Here is an 18,501-nt window from a genome sequence, read left to right on the forward strand (position 1 = left end):
CAACCACCTTATGACACGGACGTCTGTGGGGGGAGGGGAAAAAAGGTTTCGCTTCCCTCGTAAGGCGAAAGACTGTAAGGGGATAGGAAAATTTCGACATTTTCATTTAAAAGATGAATCTCGTATTTTCCCAACGAAAATTATAGAACAACAAAAGATTTGGGAAGCTGGGAACTAGATCAAAGTATGAGAAAGTTTAAATCTCTCTCTCTCTCTCTCTCTCTCTCTCTCTCTCTCTCTCTCTCTCTCGTTCTAGAATACCGTTAGAGAAATATTTTTTAGACGAATTTCAAAAGCGGTAATTCCCTAAGTCCCACTCATTATCAAAGCCTATTCCATCAACACAAGTGCCCTACAGTGCCCTCTCTTCATTTTACACACCTCTTCTAACGTCAAAAAAATAAAAGTGCTTAACCAGGTAAGCATTGACACCCCACCTCTTCATAGCTAAAAGTCACCGCATGTTAAAAAATAACATATCAGATTTATGTTGGAACAAAGGTTAAGTTTAAAATTAATAGTTAAACCCAGTTCCCGTTAAGTACACAATATATACGCATGCCTTCATGGGTGCTCAATATATTTATGGGTGGAGTGACATGAGAAGTCAAGAGGAAGGACTATAAATATAGATGCAAAATTTGGGGACTGGAAAATGGGTATAATGGAATGGCTGAAGGTTGCACATGAATACAGCACTGACTGGGAATACTGAGGAAAAACTGAGATGAAAGTTGCGAGTAAATGCGAGTAAGATTAATGTTATACCTATAGGTATGTCAGTAAATATACAGGATGATGGTAGGATAAGGCTAGAGGCGAGTTACAGGATAGGAAAAGCACGGGAGGTAGCAAGATGTGTACAAAAGATTGAAAACAGTCTCTATGGTAGCAAGGGATGGAATGTATGAGGAACTGTCGAGCCATCACTCCAATACGGGAGTGAGGTACGGATGGTGAACACGACTGAAAGAAAAAGAGGTTGAAGCTGTTGGGACAAATTGTTTCTATAGTAAAGCATCGGGGAACGGTGAGAAATTTGGGAATGCAGAAATGGTGGCAAGAAGATTACAAAGGATGGCTCAACGTTTTTTTGAGATGGTGTGGCCAAATGGACAACGTGGAGAAGATGCGTTGGTGAAGAATTTATAATTCGGAAGTCTTTGCATAAATAGGGGGCTGGCTGATGAAGGACCGACTTCTTGGAAGCGAAAGAGTGCTTATGAGGTAGAAGTGAACAAGCAAATGGCGCAGTGAATATAGGGTGGTTTGTTGTACTGCTGATAAGGAGTACGAGTATAAAGGGGTTAATTGCATGAAATCCATCAAGGGTATAAGGCGACTAGTTTCAAGGAGTCTTCTGCACATGGGGTTAATCCATGATTCGGCGGTTAAAATTTAAATGTCAACCCCTTTTAGGTCAAGCGGATATATATATATATATATATATATATATATATATATATATATATATATATATATATATATATATATATATATATACAATGTGTGCGTATTTAATGAATCAATAGTCGCCCTTTTTCTAAGGTAAAGATATTTCAAGAGAAACGGCTAATTCTTAAATACGGTACATATTAAAAACTAACTCAAGACATCTTCAACTTATTACTAAGAGTCATATCACACGACAGAACTTTACGAATACAAGCTCCTACCAAATACACGAAAGAGTTCATCTAAGTGTAAACGAAGTGGGAAAACTTCACTTCATTGCAAAAGAAGTGGAAAAAGTTCATTTGCGTGTAAAAAGAGAGGTGGTTCTGCCGGCACATGCCGAGACTGTCGAAAGAATAAAAATATAAGCGAATGCAATGAACGCAGCCACACGTGCATTGCCAAGTCTTCTCGGAACCATCTTAAAATACGTGACACCTAAACACGAATTTAATGTTAAAAAGCAAGATTTTGGGGGGAGGAATCAAACTCTCATCCACCACAATCACCTCGTAACGAGAGGCTTCGATTTAGCCTCACACCAACTATAGGTATACAATTCACGACAGATGTTCCACCTTAGCACTTGTGCGTGGCTGGTTCCAAGGCCAAATCATTTTCAGGTGGTTATGTATGATTTCAGGTGGTTATGTATGAAAGTATAATACTCGGTAAATGAGCTTTGTTATGAACTCCTAATATTATCACGAGTCCTTGTTCGAAGGTTGGTTGGTCACAGGCGGAAATTCAGATGGTGTTTTATGTTAAATTGACCGACATTACGGAGAGAATAAAATAAAACCGTAATTGACACGAAGGGCATTAAAGCACTGATGCGAAATGAACTGGAAAATATAATTACCTTCATACTGCACGAATAACCTACTATACAAGCTGGGCCATTGCATAATATGAATGAACGCCAAGATGCCTACGAACTCATTTTGATTAGTAACTTCTCCATCAGTACCCTAACCCTTCAGTACGAATGCTTTGTTTTCCTAAATCTTTGAAAAACTGTCATCCTACCAAAGTGTCTTCTTGGTTTACAGAGACAAACTTGATCTCATCTCAGGCAGTTGCGTGAGATGGCTGACGAAGGTGATCTGGTTCAACAAGGCCACACACACACACACACACACACACACACACACACACACACACACACACACACACACACACACAAACACACACTCTGAAGTGTGGCGTTAACCAAAGCCATCACTTCCATTACCCTCTTAAATTTCAATTTCAATTCGCTTCTTGAAATGCCAACATCGAATACCAGACTCGATTTTCCACCAATAAAAATCTCTCTCTCTCTCTCTCTCTCTCTCTCTCTTTCATTCCGTTCAGCAACCAGCAGGCAATTCTCATTGGAGTGAATTTTCTATCACACACACTCTCTCTCTCTCTCTCTTTCATTCTAATTGGATTGAATTTTCCATTCTCTCTCTCTCTCTCTCTCTCTCTCTCTCTCTCTCTCTCTCTCTCTCTCTCTCTCTCTCACTCCATTCAGCAACCAGCAGGCAATTCTAATTGGATTGAATTTTCCCTCTCTCTCTCTCTCTCTCTCTCTTATTCCGTTCATCAACCAGCAGGCAATTCTCATTGGAGTGAACTCTCTCTCTCTCTCTCTCTCTCTCTCTCTCTCTCTCTCTCTCTCTCTCTCTCTCTCTCTCCAGACTCAATGCCGTTTTTGCAATCTCGTCACTTGCAGGAGGACGGGCCAGCAACAGCACAAGAGCTTTAGACGTCCGTTGCAACACCCCTCAAAAACCCAATCATTGATCCGCGAGTTACACGTGTGTGTGTGTGTGTGTGTATGTGAGTGTGTGTGTGGGTTTATGACTCGGCGTGCAACTGTGCAATTCGAGATTTAGAGTAGCCACAACGCATTACTTAGAATCAAGGATGATTTTTGCGTTCGCGCCTAAAGTCAAAATCTCTTTTTGCGTTTCGCTGTTCCAAAACGGTGATCAATGACTGACAAAAAAAAAATAAAAAATAAATTAAATATAAATTTAAAATAACCTGCATAATCATTTGTTCTGGTGGACTCTCTCTCTCTCAAGCGTGCCTCATATTTCAATAAAGGAAGCCAAGAGAATGTAAAGGGAAAACGGAAAAGTAGTAGCTACAAAAGAGAGCTTTCGAAAGTCTTGAGAGAGAGAGAGAGAGAGAGAGAGAGAGAGAGAGAGAGAGAGAGAGAGCACCTTCGAAAGTAAAAGTTGCATGACCACGAGACTCTGCAAAAGGCGCCTTCCCTCCCCTCCCCTACACTTCCACAAAAGACTTCGTATCTCCCTCTCAACGGCATTTCCACAGTCGTCGAGAGAGAGAGAGAGAGAGAGAGAGAGAGAGAGAGAGAGAGAGAGAGAGAGAGAGAGAGAGAGAGAGAGAGAGAGAGAGATTTAAAATGAAATAGCCAATATCAGCATACCCACTAACAAGGTAGGGGCATAACGCAGACCAAATTATTTATTATTATTATTATTATTACTACTTCACGCAGACCAAGTTTATTATTAATATTATTATTCAGATGAAGAACCCTACTCATGTGAAACAAGCCCACAAGGGGGGGGGGAGACTGACGTGAAATTCAAGCTTCCAAAGAATATGGCTCTCATTAGGATAGTAAGAGAAGGTAAAGGGAAATACATAAAGTAAAGAATATATCCACACACATTACACAAGGACTTTCACTCATAACGTTACGGACAATCACACAGACGATCACACAGTACCAGTTTTCGTAAACCAGTTCCCTGCATATTTTCCACTTATAGCTTTCTGAAACCGACTTGGACGTACACAAACACCCCACTCTCTCTCTCTCTCTCTCTCTCTCTCTCTCTCTCTCTCTCTCTCTCTCACTGAGCAGAGCTGATAGTGTGTCATGCACTGGGGCCATATATGGCTCACTTTATGGCCGGGCTCACGAATGGATGCACGCACATGTGGGCCGAGGAAAAATACACATGCTCAGGATACATCAAGCGAACAGGTCTTAGCTAACCAGCTCAACTTTGGCAGGCAATGAATTACCACGCTGATGTTTATTCAATGAGGCACAAGTTGTCAATCAAAAATGATCACGTCCATTGACACACAAATATATATATATATATATATATATATATATATATATATATATATATATATATATATATATATATAAAACTTGTAACTTTTTGGAATAAATATCTCCACTAGATACCATCCAGTTTGAATGAGGTCCTGTTGGTAATTGTACTAATGCACAGAACAATTGTGTATGTGATAAAGTTTATAATTATATATATATATATATATATATATATATATATATATATATATATATATATATATATATATATATATATATATGAGAGAGAGAGAGAGAGAGAGAGAGAGAGAGAGAGAGAGAGAGAGAGAGAGAGAGAGAGAGAGAGAGAGAGACTACAGACTTGGCAACCCAGAGTCACATAAATGTTGAAAAATTCACGGCACTTCCTGCTTCCCTGTGCATGCCTTATACGATACAACAGCATTACAAATAAAACAGCAACATAATGAGAGTCCTCGTACATGATGTCAACTGCTTCCCCGCACTTGAAAACAATTATTCCCTAAACTGAATAACACTTCCTCATACACGATAGCAAAGGCTTCTCCGTAAGGATGTTTCTGCATCTACGGTAACAGCTCCACATTCTATATATGTAATGTAAAATATATATATATATATATATATATATATATATATATATATATATATATATATATATATATATATATATATATATATGTAAAGTCCCTAATTCACTGGTGCAGTTGCTTCCTCTATCTCTCCACCAAAGGTCCTGAATTTTTAATTAGCGCTATCAACACGTCACACTGAAAAAATCCAAGGACATTAATTTAATCGGCAATTTACTTTTACACAGACATAAATCACAATTCATTAAGCACGAGAGGTAATAATAATAATAATAATAATAATAATAATAATAATAATAATAATAATAATAATAATAAACGCATATGGAGATACGATCATCATCTTAATTTCCTATCACTTCTCCATGTAAAAAAAAAATGACTAATGATTCATAAAAGAAAATGGCGTGAGATTTTTTCGGGGGGAAAGCACAGATAATGATATTCTCTCTCTTGCAAGGCAAGGAGTGAAAAGGGGGCCAATTTCTCTTTTTAGAAACTTAATAGAGCCTTCATGATTAAAACTATTTTCCTATTATACAGTATTATACATTAACAATTTTCTGGTATACAGTGTCAGAATAAATTTCATTCTGGTACAAAAGAAATATGCCGATAAAATGACTTCAAAAAGGAAAACTGAGAAATTAAAATTACCAAAACTATTCCATATTCAAAAATCAAACCAAGGACAAACGAAGCATCGACAATGTCACTAGATAAAAAAAAAAGAAAGAAAATTTTTTTAAGACGCCCACTTGCTAGGAATAACAGCAATAACTATTTTTGAGCCAGCCATGACTTTCCCACACGGGCGCAGACCACCCAAAAAGTCCAATTTACCTCTAACGAGATGTTGAGAACAGATCATGGTCTTTTCATGAGTTGGAATTCAGTCACTAAACCTTTTCATGACAATGGATATCAGTATGTTTGGTGCAGAGTGCTGGCTGTACCGCTGTTATAAACCTCCGTACCTATCAATCAATATCATCGCAGACCGTAGTGTATCTGCGGTGAAACTTTTACTTGCTTCGGGAATGAGACACTAAAAGTCATTATACATACATACATATATATATATATATATATATATATATATATATATATATATATATATATATATATATATATATATATATATATACATGAGAGAGAGAGAGAGAGAGAGAGAGAGAGAGAGAGAGAGAGAGAGAGAAAATCACGAAAGAGAAATACTGGAGTGCTGAGGCCTTTCGACTGTCGTCCTTTACTTGCTAAGTAAAGGACGACAGTCGAAAGGCCTCTGCAGCACTCCAGTGTTCCTCTTTCCTTCGTGTTTTTTGTCTTTATTTATATATTCATCATGTTCCATATTTTTGTGATTCAGTTACACACACACACACACACACACACACACACATATATATATATATATATATATATATATATATATATATATATATATATATATATATATATATATATCTCCTTTAGAGGGAAGGGGTGGTCTAAGAGGTGCTACCTTTTCAGTTACCTTTGGAATAAGCTCTCCAGTCCCACCTACTTCTGCACCATATTTGCGACCAACCACAGAAACTAACTACAAAGGTACCTCCACTTCCTAAAGCCCGTCGACATCTCCATGGGATCGAACCCTGGCCCTTTAGGTGGCGAGGCGAGGAGTCAAGACCACCAGACCACAGACAATAAGGCAGTCCCTGTAATGGATGTGCCTCCAGAGATTAAGAACCAACAACAGCCACTGCCACACTTATCCTTATAATCTCCACAGAACAATTCAGTGCCATAAGATCTGATGAAGTGACGTGAAGTGCACCCCTTTTTTTCATCACAACCGTTAGGTCTGGCCACTTATCACCAACCCACCACCGACGCATAATGGGATGGTGAGGACTATGACGACAATCTAACCGTTTACATAGAGGCGAAGGTCTTCTTGATGAGAAGGCCCCCGCGGCTGACATTTGCATGGCCATTTCTAGTTCTGGAACAAGCAATGAAGCCTAATGAATGAGGTGATATACAGTACTTGACATTAAACTCCTCATGAACTGATAAACATTGGGGAAAACTGAAGCAGAAGAGAACTAAGCGAAAGACCACCAACTTTATGTTTTATCAAAGTAAAATACAAAGCAAAGCAACTATCATTGAAACTTAGGGGCTTAATACTATGACTCTAAAGAATGACAGTTTACTCTCTACACCATTACCGCCAACAAAGTTACGCAGGGAAACTTTTAGAGCTTTGCAAGAGCTCTCTTGATAAAGGAATCCTTCCGCTGGATATTCGTATGACAATTCGCTTACGCGCAACATATTTCGAAGTAGTGAAACGCCTTGGATACAAGCATACCTCATTGACATGTGGTAAAATATACTCTTCTGGATAAACTATTCCTTAACTAATATGAGAGCCACGAGATCGCAAACGCATACCACTCATAAGAATTCCACCAGCTCAACAATAGGTGTTCTCTCTCCCGTAACGTCTCTTGTTGCCGAAGATAAGACCCTGCCTCTAGGGAAATTTCCCTAAAATTCCACAAACAATATTTTGCGTAATAGTTTTAAAAAAACAAACAGTCCGGACCATAAGCAAAAATCTCTTTGCGGGAGGTAGTTTAAAACTTTTCTGCAATTCTAATATTCCCAAAGGATTTACCCTCACGAAGTGCATTATATAAACCGCCCTACATTTAACAGTAACTTAATTACATTCGAGTCAATGGATGAAATAAAAGAAAGAAAAAAAAAACCGCCTCAAATTTCTTGCCACTGGAAAATCGCGTAAATATCTTACCCACTCTGAGACCAAACGCCACCAAATCCCAACAACTCACCTGGAACAGAAAAGAGAACGAATTAGTACAACAACAACAAGCATTCCAATCAATAATTCCTGTACTTGAAGGTCAAGCTGGTATTTCAGGGAAATAAAGAAAATGTGTTGAAAGGTCATATAGCTAGAAGAATGTTTTCATTTGCAACAGCCCGTCTACAATCTTAAAAAGAGAGAGAGAGAGAGAGAGAGAGAGAGAAATTACTTTGACATCGCGGCTTTTCGTCTATATATCAAAGTTTGTTTTGCATGACATTTGTCGTTTCTTCAAAACGAAACTCGATGCCTTCACAGCAGCAGACCGATTCTGTAAAAGGACTGAAACACATTTTCTTATTTTCTTTCCCACTACAGCCACCATGATATCGAATGTAAGGAATCTGTGCAAAATCTATCTCTACCAGCCAAAGACAATAATGTGCAATAGCATTTTTTTCTGTTTAGCGTTATCAAAGGATATATTGTAACGTACAGAAACGTCAGCTTTAGACTGGATCTCGCAATAACTTTCAATTTTGCATTATGCAACTTTTACAGTGAAAATCGTGTAGCACAGAGTAAACAGTTCTCCATTCTCCTGCGTGGTAGGTAGTGTACCTTTTTGTTTCAGAGAGAGAGAGAGAGAGAGAGAGAGACTGAAACTCTGTGAGACAAGACAGGTCGGGGATATAATCTACGGCAACAGAAGACGTACGCTGCTAACTGCCCCTCAATAACAGCTGCACCACGCCATCCCGAGTGACTCAGAACGGGAACAATACTTTCCAAGAATATTGGCAGTGAGTCACGTTTGTTGTAAACCATCAATAGAGCTGCCAGCGGAAATATTGCCACGATTCGTCTAACGAAAGACCTGTGGATATTTAATATTTTATAAACTCGGTGCCACGTTCTCTTTCCACATGCAAAAACTGTCCTTGTATAATTGGAAGTAAGAAACAAAATCACAAACGACACCTGCATATTGGGACAGCCAGTTATATTGTGCTTTATTAAACGTTACTGATTGTATTAGTAAGTTGTCTCTTAATATACGAACAACTACACTCATTAAACAACTCGATAACAAACAGAAACAACAGCCAAAGCCTAGACGCAACTAGGTCCTCCACATGCACCAATAGATCACAAATCCAACTACAATGGAGCCCATAGGAATGGGTTAAACAACAACCATTTTCAATGAGATCTCATAAGATGGGGAAATGGAGTTGCAGACATCGATGATATCCAGTTACAGTTCTATCAGAGTCAACAACTGCCTGCGAAACTGCACGGGGCATTTTCCCCTTAACAGTACAACCAAACTCTATGCTGAAGCATAGTTCTGAAGTAATATCTGTCCATACAGGACAGACTACCTTCAAATAAAGACCAATTCGTGATCTAAAATAGCGTAGGACCATATGTGGCGGTGTCATCCTTATATCTTCCATTAGTTCCCAGACCCGCTCGCTAATACTATCGAAAGCTAAGCAAACTGGTCTCTGTGTTACTGGAGAAGTTGTACATGGAATACGTGAACAATAAAAGATCCCTGAGAGAGAGAGAGAGAGAGAGAGAGAGAGAGAGAGAGAGAGAGAGAGAGAGAGAGAGAGAGAGAGAGGTCCTTCCGCGTACTTGGATAATTTTAGGTAGACATGCAATGCACAACAGCTAAGTGAAATACCAGGTAAATTGTTGCTTATCCATAAAGCAATCTTCACCTTTATTCAAAGCTTTTGTAGTAATACTTTAGGAAGTTGGTAACAGCATAAACAAAAATAAAAGAGGGTGTAGAACAAGAAAGCGGGGTGTCAACTCGCAAAAGGAGGCGATATACATGTCTACTAAAAATTATAATAAAAGTAAACCAAACATTTTAAAAAAGAAGGTAATATTTTTTTACTATAAGAACCATAAGAGATATACAAAATCAAATCAGTGTCTATAAAAAGATGCTATATAAATGTCTTTAAAAAAAGTGTGTAATGTAAATCTACAGTACATAAAATCAAAACCCCTATCTTTTACACTCAAGGCTGCAAAGTAGTGAAATTTATTCAGCAAACCTCAACAAAATAAATAAGGGTTCTGAAATATAGACTGACGCCAAAGTGAGACAAAATAAAGCGTTATTTCATGACATTACAAAGTCTGTCCACTATACAAAAACGCTCCAGAAATCGTAATCAATAATACCATTGGAGAGAGAGAGAGAGAGAGAGAGAGAGAGAGAGAGAAGCCACTCTCTAAACCCCTGACCTTAATACTGTAACGACTGATAACTGCTTGAGCTGTTTTTTTTTTTCCTTGTACTCAATTCGTCTTGACTTCGTAAATTATCCTGTGTGAACGGATTGCAGAAGGCACTGCGACACTGACCTTACGCTACAATGCAACAGCTTCTTCTCTTTGTCTCATTGTTCGATACAGCCTGCTGTGCTGCCCATGGGAAAGTAATGTCTCAGTTTTTACAAATGTAATGTGTCTCAGTTTTACAAAGGTAGTGTGTCTTAGTTTTGCAAATGTAATGTGCGTCTCAGTTTTACAAATGTAATGTGACTTAGTTTTGCAAATGTAATGTGTCTTAGTTTTGCAAATGTAATGTGTGTGTCGTTTTTTAATGTGTCCTCAGTTTTACAAATAACTCGAACAGACCGTCGTTCAGTCAGTGCTATATGACAGGACCTCAATACCGAGTCGATATGAATACGATAAAAGCAAAAAAAGTTGGATAAACAGAGCACAATTCAAAAAGAGTCTCCACATGTCCCTTCTCCTTTAAAGGAAAATGAAGAATATATGAGAATTTCCAATTATCGAAAAGGAAGGGGGGAAAGATTCTCTCTTCCACACGCATAAGCTTTCCAGACTGCGTACCAAACACGCACACGCGTGAGTAACGCAAACCGAGAATACGTAAATACTTGAGACTGTAACAAGTAGATGCGTTTCCTATGAACTCGACACACTACTCTCCAGCAAAAATCCTCTCTTTTTAAAGGGTGTCATCGCACTGGAAATCCTTCAGTCACACTGAGAGATTTCTTCAACCTCTAGATGAAAAGAGCTTCTAAATAGAGCGATAAACAAGTTCCTATTCTCTCTCTTGCTCTGAAACAAAGGCAATTCACGACATAACCCCGCCCCCGAAAAAAAAAAAAAATTACAGGTTATTGGCAAGGTACGGATTAATTTTTCTTACTCCCTGAACCGAAATCAATTCGTGACGTATCAAGATACACAGGATACTGATTGAGATAATCGCATTATCTCTCTCTCTCTCTCTCTCTCTCTCTCTCTCTCTCTCTCTCTCTCTCTCTCTCTCTCTCTCTCTCTCTCACTTTAATACTGTAAACAGGTTCTTGAAAATAAAACATATGACATTCTTCTTGAAACGAGACCTTTGAAAATAATTTTCTTTATTTCCAGCAAATAAGAGGGGTGAAGAAGAAATTCCTTTCATAATCCTCATTGCGATCCCAACCCAGACAGGGCGATTCCAGCCCCTCGAAATCCGAGTTATGTGAAAGAAAGAGGGGAGACGGTACGCACGAGAGCGAGATCAGAAGAGAGCAGACCGGGAGAGATCATCTTTAAAAAGTGCCATTGACACAACCCTGCATTTATCTCTCAAGGTGGGCGTGGTAAGAGGAGGTTGACAGAGAGAGAGAGAGAGAGAGAGAGAGAGAGAGAGAGAGAGAGAGAGAGAGTTAGTGGAAAAAGGGTAATGGGGGTTTGCTTAATCAACCCATTCCCCTTCGAATATGGTTTCCACATTGTATTTCCTCATAAGTTACTTCTCTCTCTCTCTCTCTCTCTCTCTCTCTCTCTCTCTCTCTCTCTCTCTCTCTCTCTCTCAAACAACCCTACCCCTCCCCCCCTCCATGCCGCATTCACACTCATTTTCCCTCCCTGGTCACAAACATGACTATCCATACATACTGTAAAAGGCTACTGAACTACGAGGGTGCCATTAAGGGCATTAACCTTGAAAGGAAAAAAAAAATAAATAAATGCTTGGTGCCCCAAAGCAATCATTCACACCGTGCCATAAATAGGCCATTTGCTCCGCTACGACGTCTGGGCTTGCAATCACAGACGAACGACCGAAACAAACGCGCTCCTCCCATGAGTCAACTTCCTGTTGCGACCGAGAACACACACGGAGGCAGCGGTGACATTTAAAACTGATCGAAAATTTGAGGATCAGAACAAGAAATTGGGGGGAGAGAGAGAGAGGAGATATGAATAATCGAACTAGTCTTTGCGGAGGAGGAGGAGGAGGAGGAGGAGGAGGAGGAGGAGGAGGAGGAGGAACAATAGCGCAGCGACCAAGAACAGGGGTCCCTTTCTTTTCTGTTAAAGCTTGCGGGCAAATTTTCATCCCTGATAAGCCAGTAATGACTTGCTTCCTTGCAAGCAAACTGCACCTTATTTTTCCGGTAATCTTGCGGTGGTAGTTTTCTTCCGCTTATCATCATTATTCCAAGAGGGAAACTACTTACGTACAGAACACGCTTCATACGCTACTTGTCTTGCAAAGGGAACTTGACGGAACAAAAACTGTAATCCTTCTGGCACGGGGCAATGTGACAACATAGAGCCTCCAGCGAAGGTGGATGCTGATGATCTGCGCATACTGTTCTTGGAGTAAATGCACTAACGGAGGCTTCACGTCGAGGGGGAGACCAGAAAGGATGACTAAAGCTAACACCTTCCCGCGATTGTCTAAAACTTAATCACCATTCTTGGGAACAGGCAAATCACCACTTTCAGCAATCTTTTCTGTAAGGTAAAGGTCCTGGGAAGATGTCCACATCCTGACATGAGAACAGCCTTCTAATCAACGGGAAAAATGAACAAGATGTGAAAACAGGGGAAAAACGACTTTTTCCTCCGACAATCTTCTGCGAAAATGTTTCTCAATAAACTTGTCATTTTCGTACCTGATGAGACCACCGGAAGATAGATCTATTTTCAGTGGCCTTGATTATACGCTGTGGCGGCTGTACAGAAAACCTCGACTGCGCCGAAGAAGTTCGGCGCATTTATGCACAAACTTCCTTCTCGTCATGCATCTAACGACCTTCTTCCTGAATATTATCTTTTTTTTTTTTTTTTAAAAGACCACCTTTCTTCCCGAAAAAAATAAAAATGCTACTTTTGTTTGTTTGCTGAAAATATACAGAACATTCCTAACGCCACATCATTCCTTCAGCAGAGATTACCGCCATTCCTAAGGACACATTATTTCTCCGAGAAGGAGGGAACAAAACATTTTGCTTGACAAGGAAACACTGTTCCTGACAGGCGGATATTTTCTTAAGGAAGGGAGCTTTTTTTTTTCCCCTGCCGAGGACGCGGTACGAGAAATTTGTTCTTCCTGCTGATTCTAAACCTCTTTAACCTTTGTTGGAATCTAAAATAGCCAAATTAGCTTATAATAAAAAAAAAAATAAACAAAAGCATTAAATAAGCAAAAAAAGTATTCAAGTTAAAAAAAAAATACTGAAGGATTTGCCCGATACTGTTATCAGGACACCTTTACATTAAAATCTCAAATAAATCGTAAAACTAAATGATAAACGGCTACAGTAAGCCTCAAAATGTAATTACGTAAAGACAAAATCATATCAATACTTGATTACCTATAAATTAATAAAAAATAAAAATAAAAATCATATCAAGAGCTTATTGCTTGAAAATTAATTAAGGACAAATATAGCCATAATAACGTTAATCAAATCGAATATCAGAACTCCTGGAGCAATCCGTCGGCCCAGAATCACTTCACTTGAATTATTCAAAGCCATCTCAACAAAACGACAGGTGTGCGCTCACACATTAAGCACAGGTGTACGGCACTACCTTTGCTGGACGCCATTCATTCCCCTCAACTTTTTCGTGGGGGGCGGGGGGAGAGGTTTGAAAAGTCATGAGAGAGAGAGAGAGAGAGAGAGAGAGAGAGAGAGAGAGAGAGAGAGAGAGAGAGGGAGAGGGAGGGAGATATGAAAAGGGCAAGGGAGGAATAGATGAGGAATTTCCAATCACATTAATATCTCATTAGCCGGCAGGTAACGTACGTGAGGTACCGCCATTTGCGACCGAGAGGGGACTAAGCGCTCTCTCTCTCTCTCTCTCTCTCTCTCTCTCTCTCTCTCTCTCTCTCTCTCTCTCTCTCTCTCTCTCTCTCTCTCTCTCTCTCTCTCTCTCTATATATATATATATATATATATATATATATATATATATATATATATATATATATATGCTTATCAAAAATATGAAACTAAATCTTAAATTATTGTACCAAGCGGGAGAAATATGCACACCTAAATTGAACCTTCTAAAACGATTCAAGTTATACCTAGGTTATGCTACACGGCAAAGGAACTCATTGCTGAGACCAATATACCGTCCTTGAATCTTCCTTTGGAGATTAACATAAAAATAAAGAACAAGGTCTACCCAAATTAAAAAAAAAAAAATCTCCCCAGACGTCTGTTCTGTATGGCACACACTATATATATATATATATATATATATATATATATATATATATATATATATATATATATATATATATATATATATAGAGAGAGAGAGAGAGAGAGAGAGAGAGAGAGAGAGAGAGAGAGAGAGAGAGAGATAACTACCACTCTATTCCGTATCTACTTCACAATTACTACTCGCTGACAAACCAGTAAACACCCAAGTAAGCAGCATCTCACACTCCGTGTATTCAGGAGACCACGAAAATATCCCCAGACCTCCTTTTACTGATAGGAATCTATAAGGATTCGAAGACGGAATCGCTCCCTCTTAACAGCGCGCGAGGTCCTACAACCGTGTATAATACCTCCCAAGGGCTTGCGATGACGTCAGCAGCCATAGCCGGGACGCTCCAGTGACGTCATCAGCAACATAACTACTACGAATTCTATTTCTGTAAAAAAATCGCCTTTCAAAATGCTGCCGAGCGAATTAATTTCTTGTTTTTTTTTTTAAATTACGGTCTCTTCATTCTCTCTCTCTCTCTCTTGTTGCCATGCGTTCCGAAAAACACAACTTCCAATGAGGAGTTTATCAGGGCAATGCCCATCATTCATTATACCAAGTCCCATCCACTCGAGCGGATCTTGCTGGAGAAAGGGAACCCCCTATTTCCACACACCAGAGATGACGCAGGCACAGGATATGTGAATTCTCCGTATTTTAAAGGGCGAAGCACAAGTATGTGAATTACATATCTCACAAATGAGAATACATACCATAGCATTTCTGCGAAGAAGCATTAGCGCAACACTGTATATCAAGTGTGTTACTGCCCACACACTGTACATAAAGAATCCCAGACCGCAAGAGATTTCCTACTTTCTTTCTAATGAAAGGCTGAGAGGGGAAAATGATGTGGTAGCAGAGAGAGAGAGAGAGAGAGAGAGAGAGAGAGAGAGAGAGAGAGAGAGAGAGAGAGAGAGCGCAATGAATATTTTTTCCTTTCATCACGTCCGGAAGTGGAAGTCGGGAAATGAACGTTCCTTCTCATTTAAATTCCACATATTCTTCAATTCGGGACGGACGGACCGACCGCCAGGAAATCTCCAGAAATCCTATTCCGGTCTGTGGAGTAACGGATGTGCTCGGACTCAACTCTAAGAGCGGATATCTAAACTGAAAAATTAGAAAAGTGTCTATCCACTGACCGCGATTTCATCATGACTATGAGGTTCCTTCTGTTTATATACCGACAAAAAGAATCTTCACATAATTTTTCATCATATAATCTAACTCTACTTGATTCAAAATTACTCACAAACATACAAGTTTAGCTTACTATCCAAACCGATTTATATTTGACACATACAAATTAATACTTATAAATGGGAAAGTGTGAAACAAAGGACCATAATAAATGACAAGAAGAATTTCAAGTTGCAAGCTCACAGAAATAGATTATGAAAAGTGAGTATTTTCCTCACAAAATCAGACATTAAAATACACACTAAAAACAAATACTCACCCCCTCATGGTTTCTAAAGGCAATCTTTGGACTTGCAGCGTTGTTCTGAAAATAGAAAAAAACAAAATTAACAAATTTGTAATATTTAAAATCACTAAAATACAAGCAAAATTAAATACAAGCTTTACAACGAGAAAATGCTGACATTCGATGCATAAACACAGACCAATTGAACTCGCCAGCCTGAGAGAGAGAGAGAGAGAGAGAGAGAGAGAGAGAGAGAGAGAGAGAGAGAGAGAGAGAGAGAGAGAGCAATGTATTCTTCGCATGAAGACGCCGATAGAAGGAGGCAGCGCGACTCCCGTCCCCTAAGACAGAAGAGCTTTAACCCAATAACCTACAACTAGCAAGAATATCGGTTAGGCCCAGATATTCAGTGGCAAAGCACAAGGACTTTCTAAAACAGACTCGAATAATTCACTTAGGAATTGTTTCGTCTCTAAGAAAAGGTGACAAACCGTATATAGATATTCCAATCGTTAAAAAAAAAACAAAAGGTTGGTAATACCAAATCTGATGAAGCTTTCATTACGTAGCACAACACGTGAGCGAATACTTGGATAATTTGTATCGCGGAAAGCAAAACATTAGAGGCAGCTGGCAATGAAAAAAATGTTAAGTTACATAAAACATAACACAATTAGTTTTATCACTCGCAACAATAAGGTAAAAGTTAAATTACAGGTGATACGTTTATGGCATGATTTTCACGCTTTGATCCTATTCGTAGAGCTTTCTACATTCCCCCTTCATTCTCGTCTTCTCTCTTTGTTTTTACCCTCTCTCCGCATCTCCATGCCATCTTCCTCGATATTTTCAGACAAGCAATTGACGAGTCCGCTCATCCGCGTCTGACCAAGGTCATGCCCGCTCGCCCGGGGGGTACAGAGAGAGAGAGAGAGTCTCTATCATCCTAACACAAAGATACCCACCAAAAGTTACTCACCAATAACGACCGAATAACGGCTCTCCATTTCAATGAATCTGTCTCGGCTGATTATGAGACGCGAATAAAATAATAAAACATACTTTTCGTACTGGTAACTTCCGGTCTGATTCGAGTTGGAGGTTATACGTACAACGTTGACAGCTATACCGGTTCTGTTCGGTGTTCAGCCCACTTCCGTACGTGGAATGCCAACATCACCTTAACTTCGCTAAAGCGTTACGTTACCGACATACGTTTTGGCCTACTGATACAGCTTTGACGTTAGTTCTATGTGCGAAATCCCGTGATATGTCCAACATAATACAAGAATAAGCTGTAGGGCAAATGCAAAATACAAAAACAGGGTCAGTGTCGGTCACAAGAAATGTTATCTATAACTTTCATTACCGGATTTAACTTGTATGTGTTCGTTACATAAAACGCGCACACAGAGTGACTCTGTGTGTGTGTGTGTATGTATAATGTATGTGTATATATATGTATGTATATATATATATATATATATATATATATATATATATATATATATATATATATATATACACACACATATATTTTTGTGTGTGTGTGTGTGTGTGTGTAAGTATACAGTTCTCTCCTTTGACCTTAACAAACATATCAAGAGCCAGACATCTATGAAAGTTTAAGCGCAACTTCATCTGCCAAATCATCTGACCTTGGTCGAACATCCCTAAATAATAATGATGCATCGCATGCCCTCAAGAACTATAATACCAAGCTAATTAATAAATAGGCTCTCGGGGCAAATTATCAAGTACCGTGTGAACTCGAGCAAACTCACAAATTTCCCGATAAGGAGAAACTGGTTACAATTCGTAACTCCTCAGAGATAAGGCGGACGGCCACTTGAGTCTTGTGAACTTCATAATTTACTCAAGAAACGAACCAGACTCATTTCCTTAAGACAAACACGACTCCTCAAATCCAAGCACTTGAAACGAACACGGTGGACACAGATAAGAAAAGGATGACTAGCACCGTAACCATGTTAACAGCTGAACTGAATTGAATATAGAATTTAGGCCAAGGGCCAAGCGTTGGGACCGATGAGGTCATCCAGCGCTGAAACGGAAATTGTCAGAAAAAGGTTTGAGAGGTGTAACAGGAGGAAAACCTCGCGGTTGCACTAGGAATCCATTGTTAGGAGAGGATGGAGAGTAAGATGGAACACAGAGAATATGAAGGGAGGTACAGTAAAGGGAACGAAAGGGGCCTTTTAACAGCTGAGAGAGATTTTCCATATACACGTAGAGGAAGACTAAATAACACTAAATTGTGCGTAAATTTCTCCGTTTTCACAGAGGGCGACCAATCATATTTATGGTCTACGGAACTCAGATCACTATAGACTTCTGTCACAATCATGTAACTCAAAACTAAGCAACAAATTGCAAGTAAATTCCTCAGTTCTAACGGTACAGGATCAATCATATTTGGGGTCTGAGGACCGCAAATCACTCTCGATTACTGTCACAACCAGATCACACACAACAAAGCGTCCTGGAAAGAAAGCTACAGGAC

General features: G+C 39.2%; 1 protein-coding gene across 1 annotated transcript in view; it reads right to left on the bottom strand.

Annotated features, from left to right (window-relative positions):
* Nucleotides 1-18,501, bottom strand: part of Su(Tpl) (Suppressor of Triplolethal) — a 213,371-nt gene that overhangs the window by 42,621 nt on the left and 152,249 nt on the right. The window contains 1 exon segment of the mRNA XM_067093461.1: nucleotides 16,011-16,055. Within this exon segment, the coding sequence (XP_066949562.1) occupies nucleotides 16,011-16,055 (45 nt within the window).

The sequence above is a fragment of the Macrobrachium rosenbergii genome, chromosome 50 (assembly GCF_040412425.1).
Source record: "Macrobrachium rosenbergii isolate ZJJX-2024 chromosome 50, ASM4041242v1, whole genome shotgun sequence".
Classification (NCBI taxonomy): Eukaryota; Metazoa; Arthropoda; class Malacostraca; order Decapoda; family Palaemonidae; genus Macrobrachium; species Macrobrachium rosenbergii.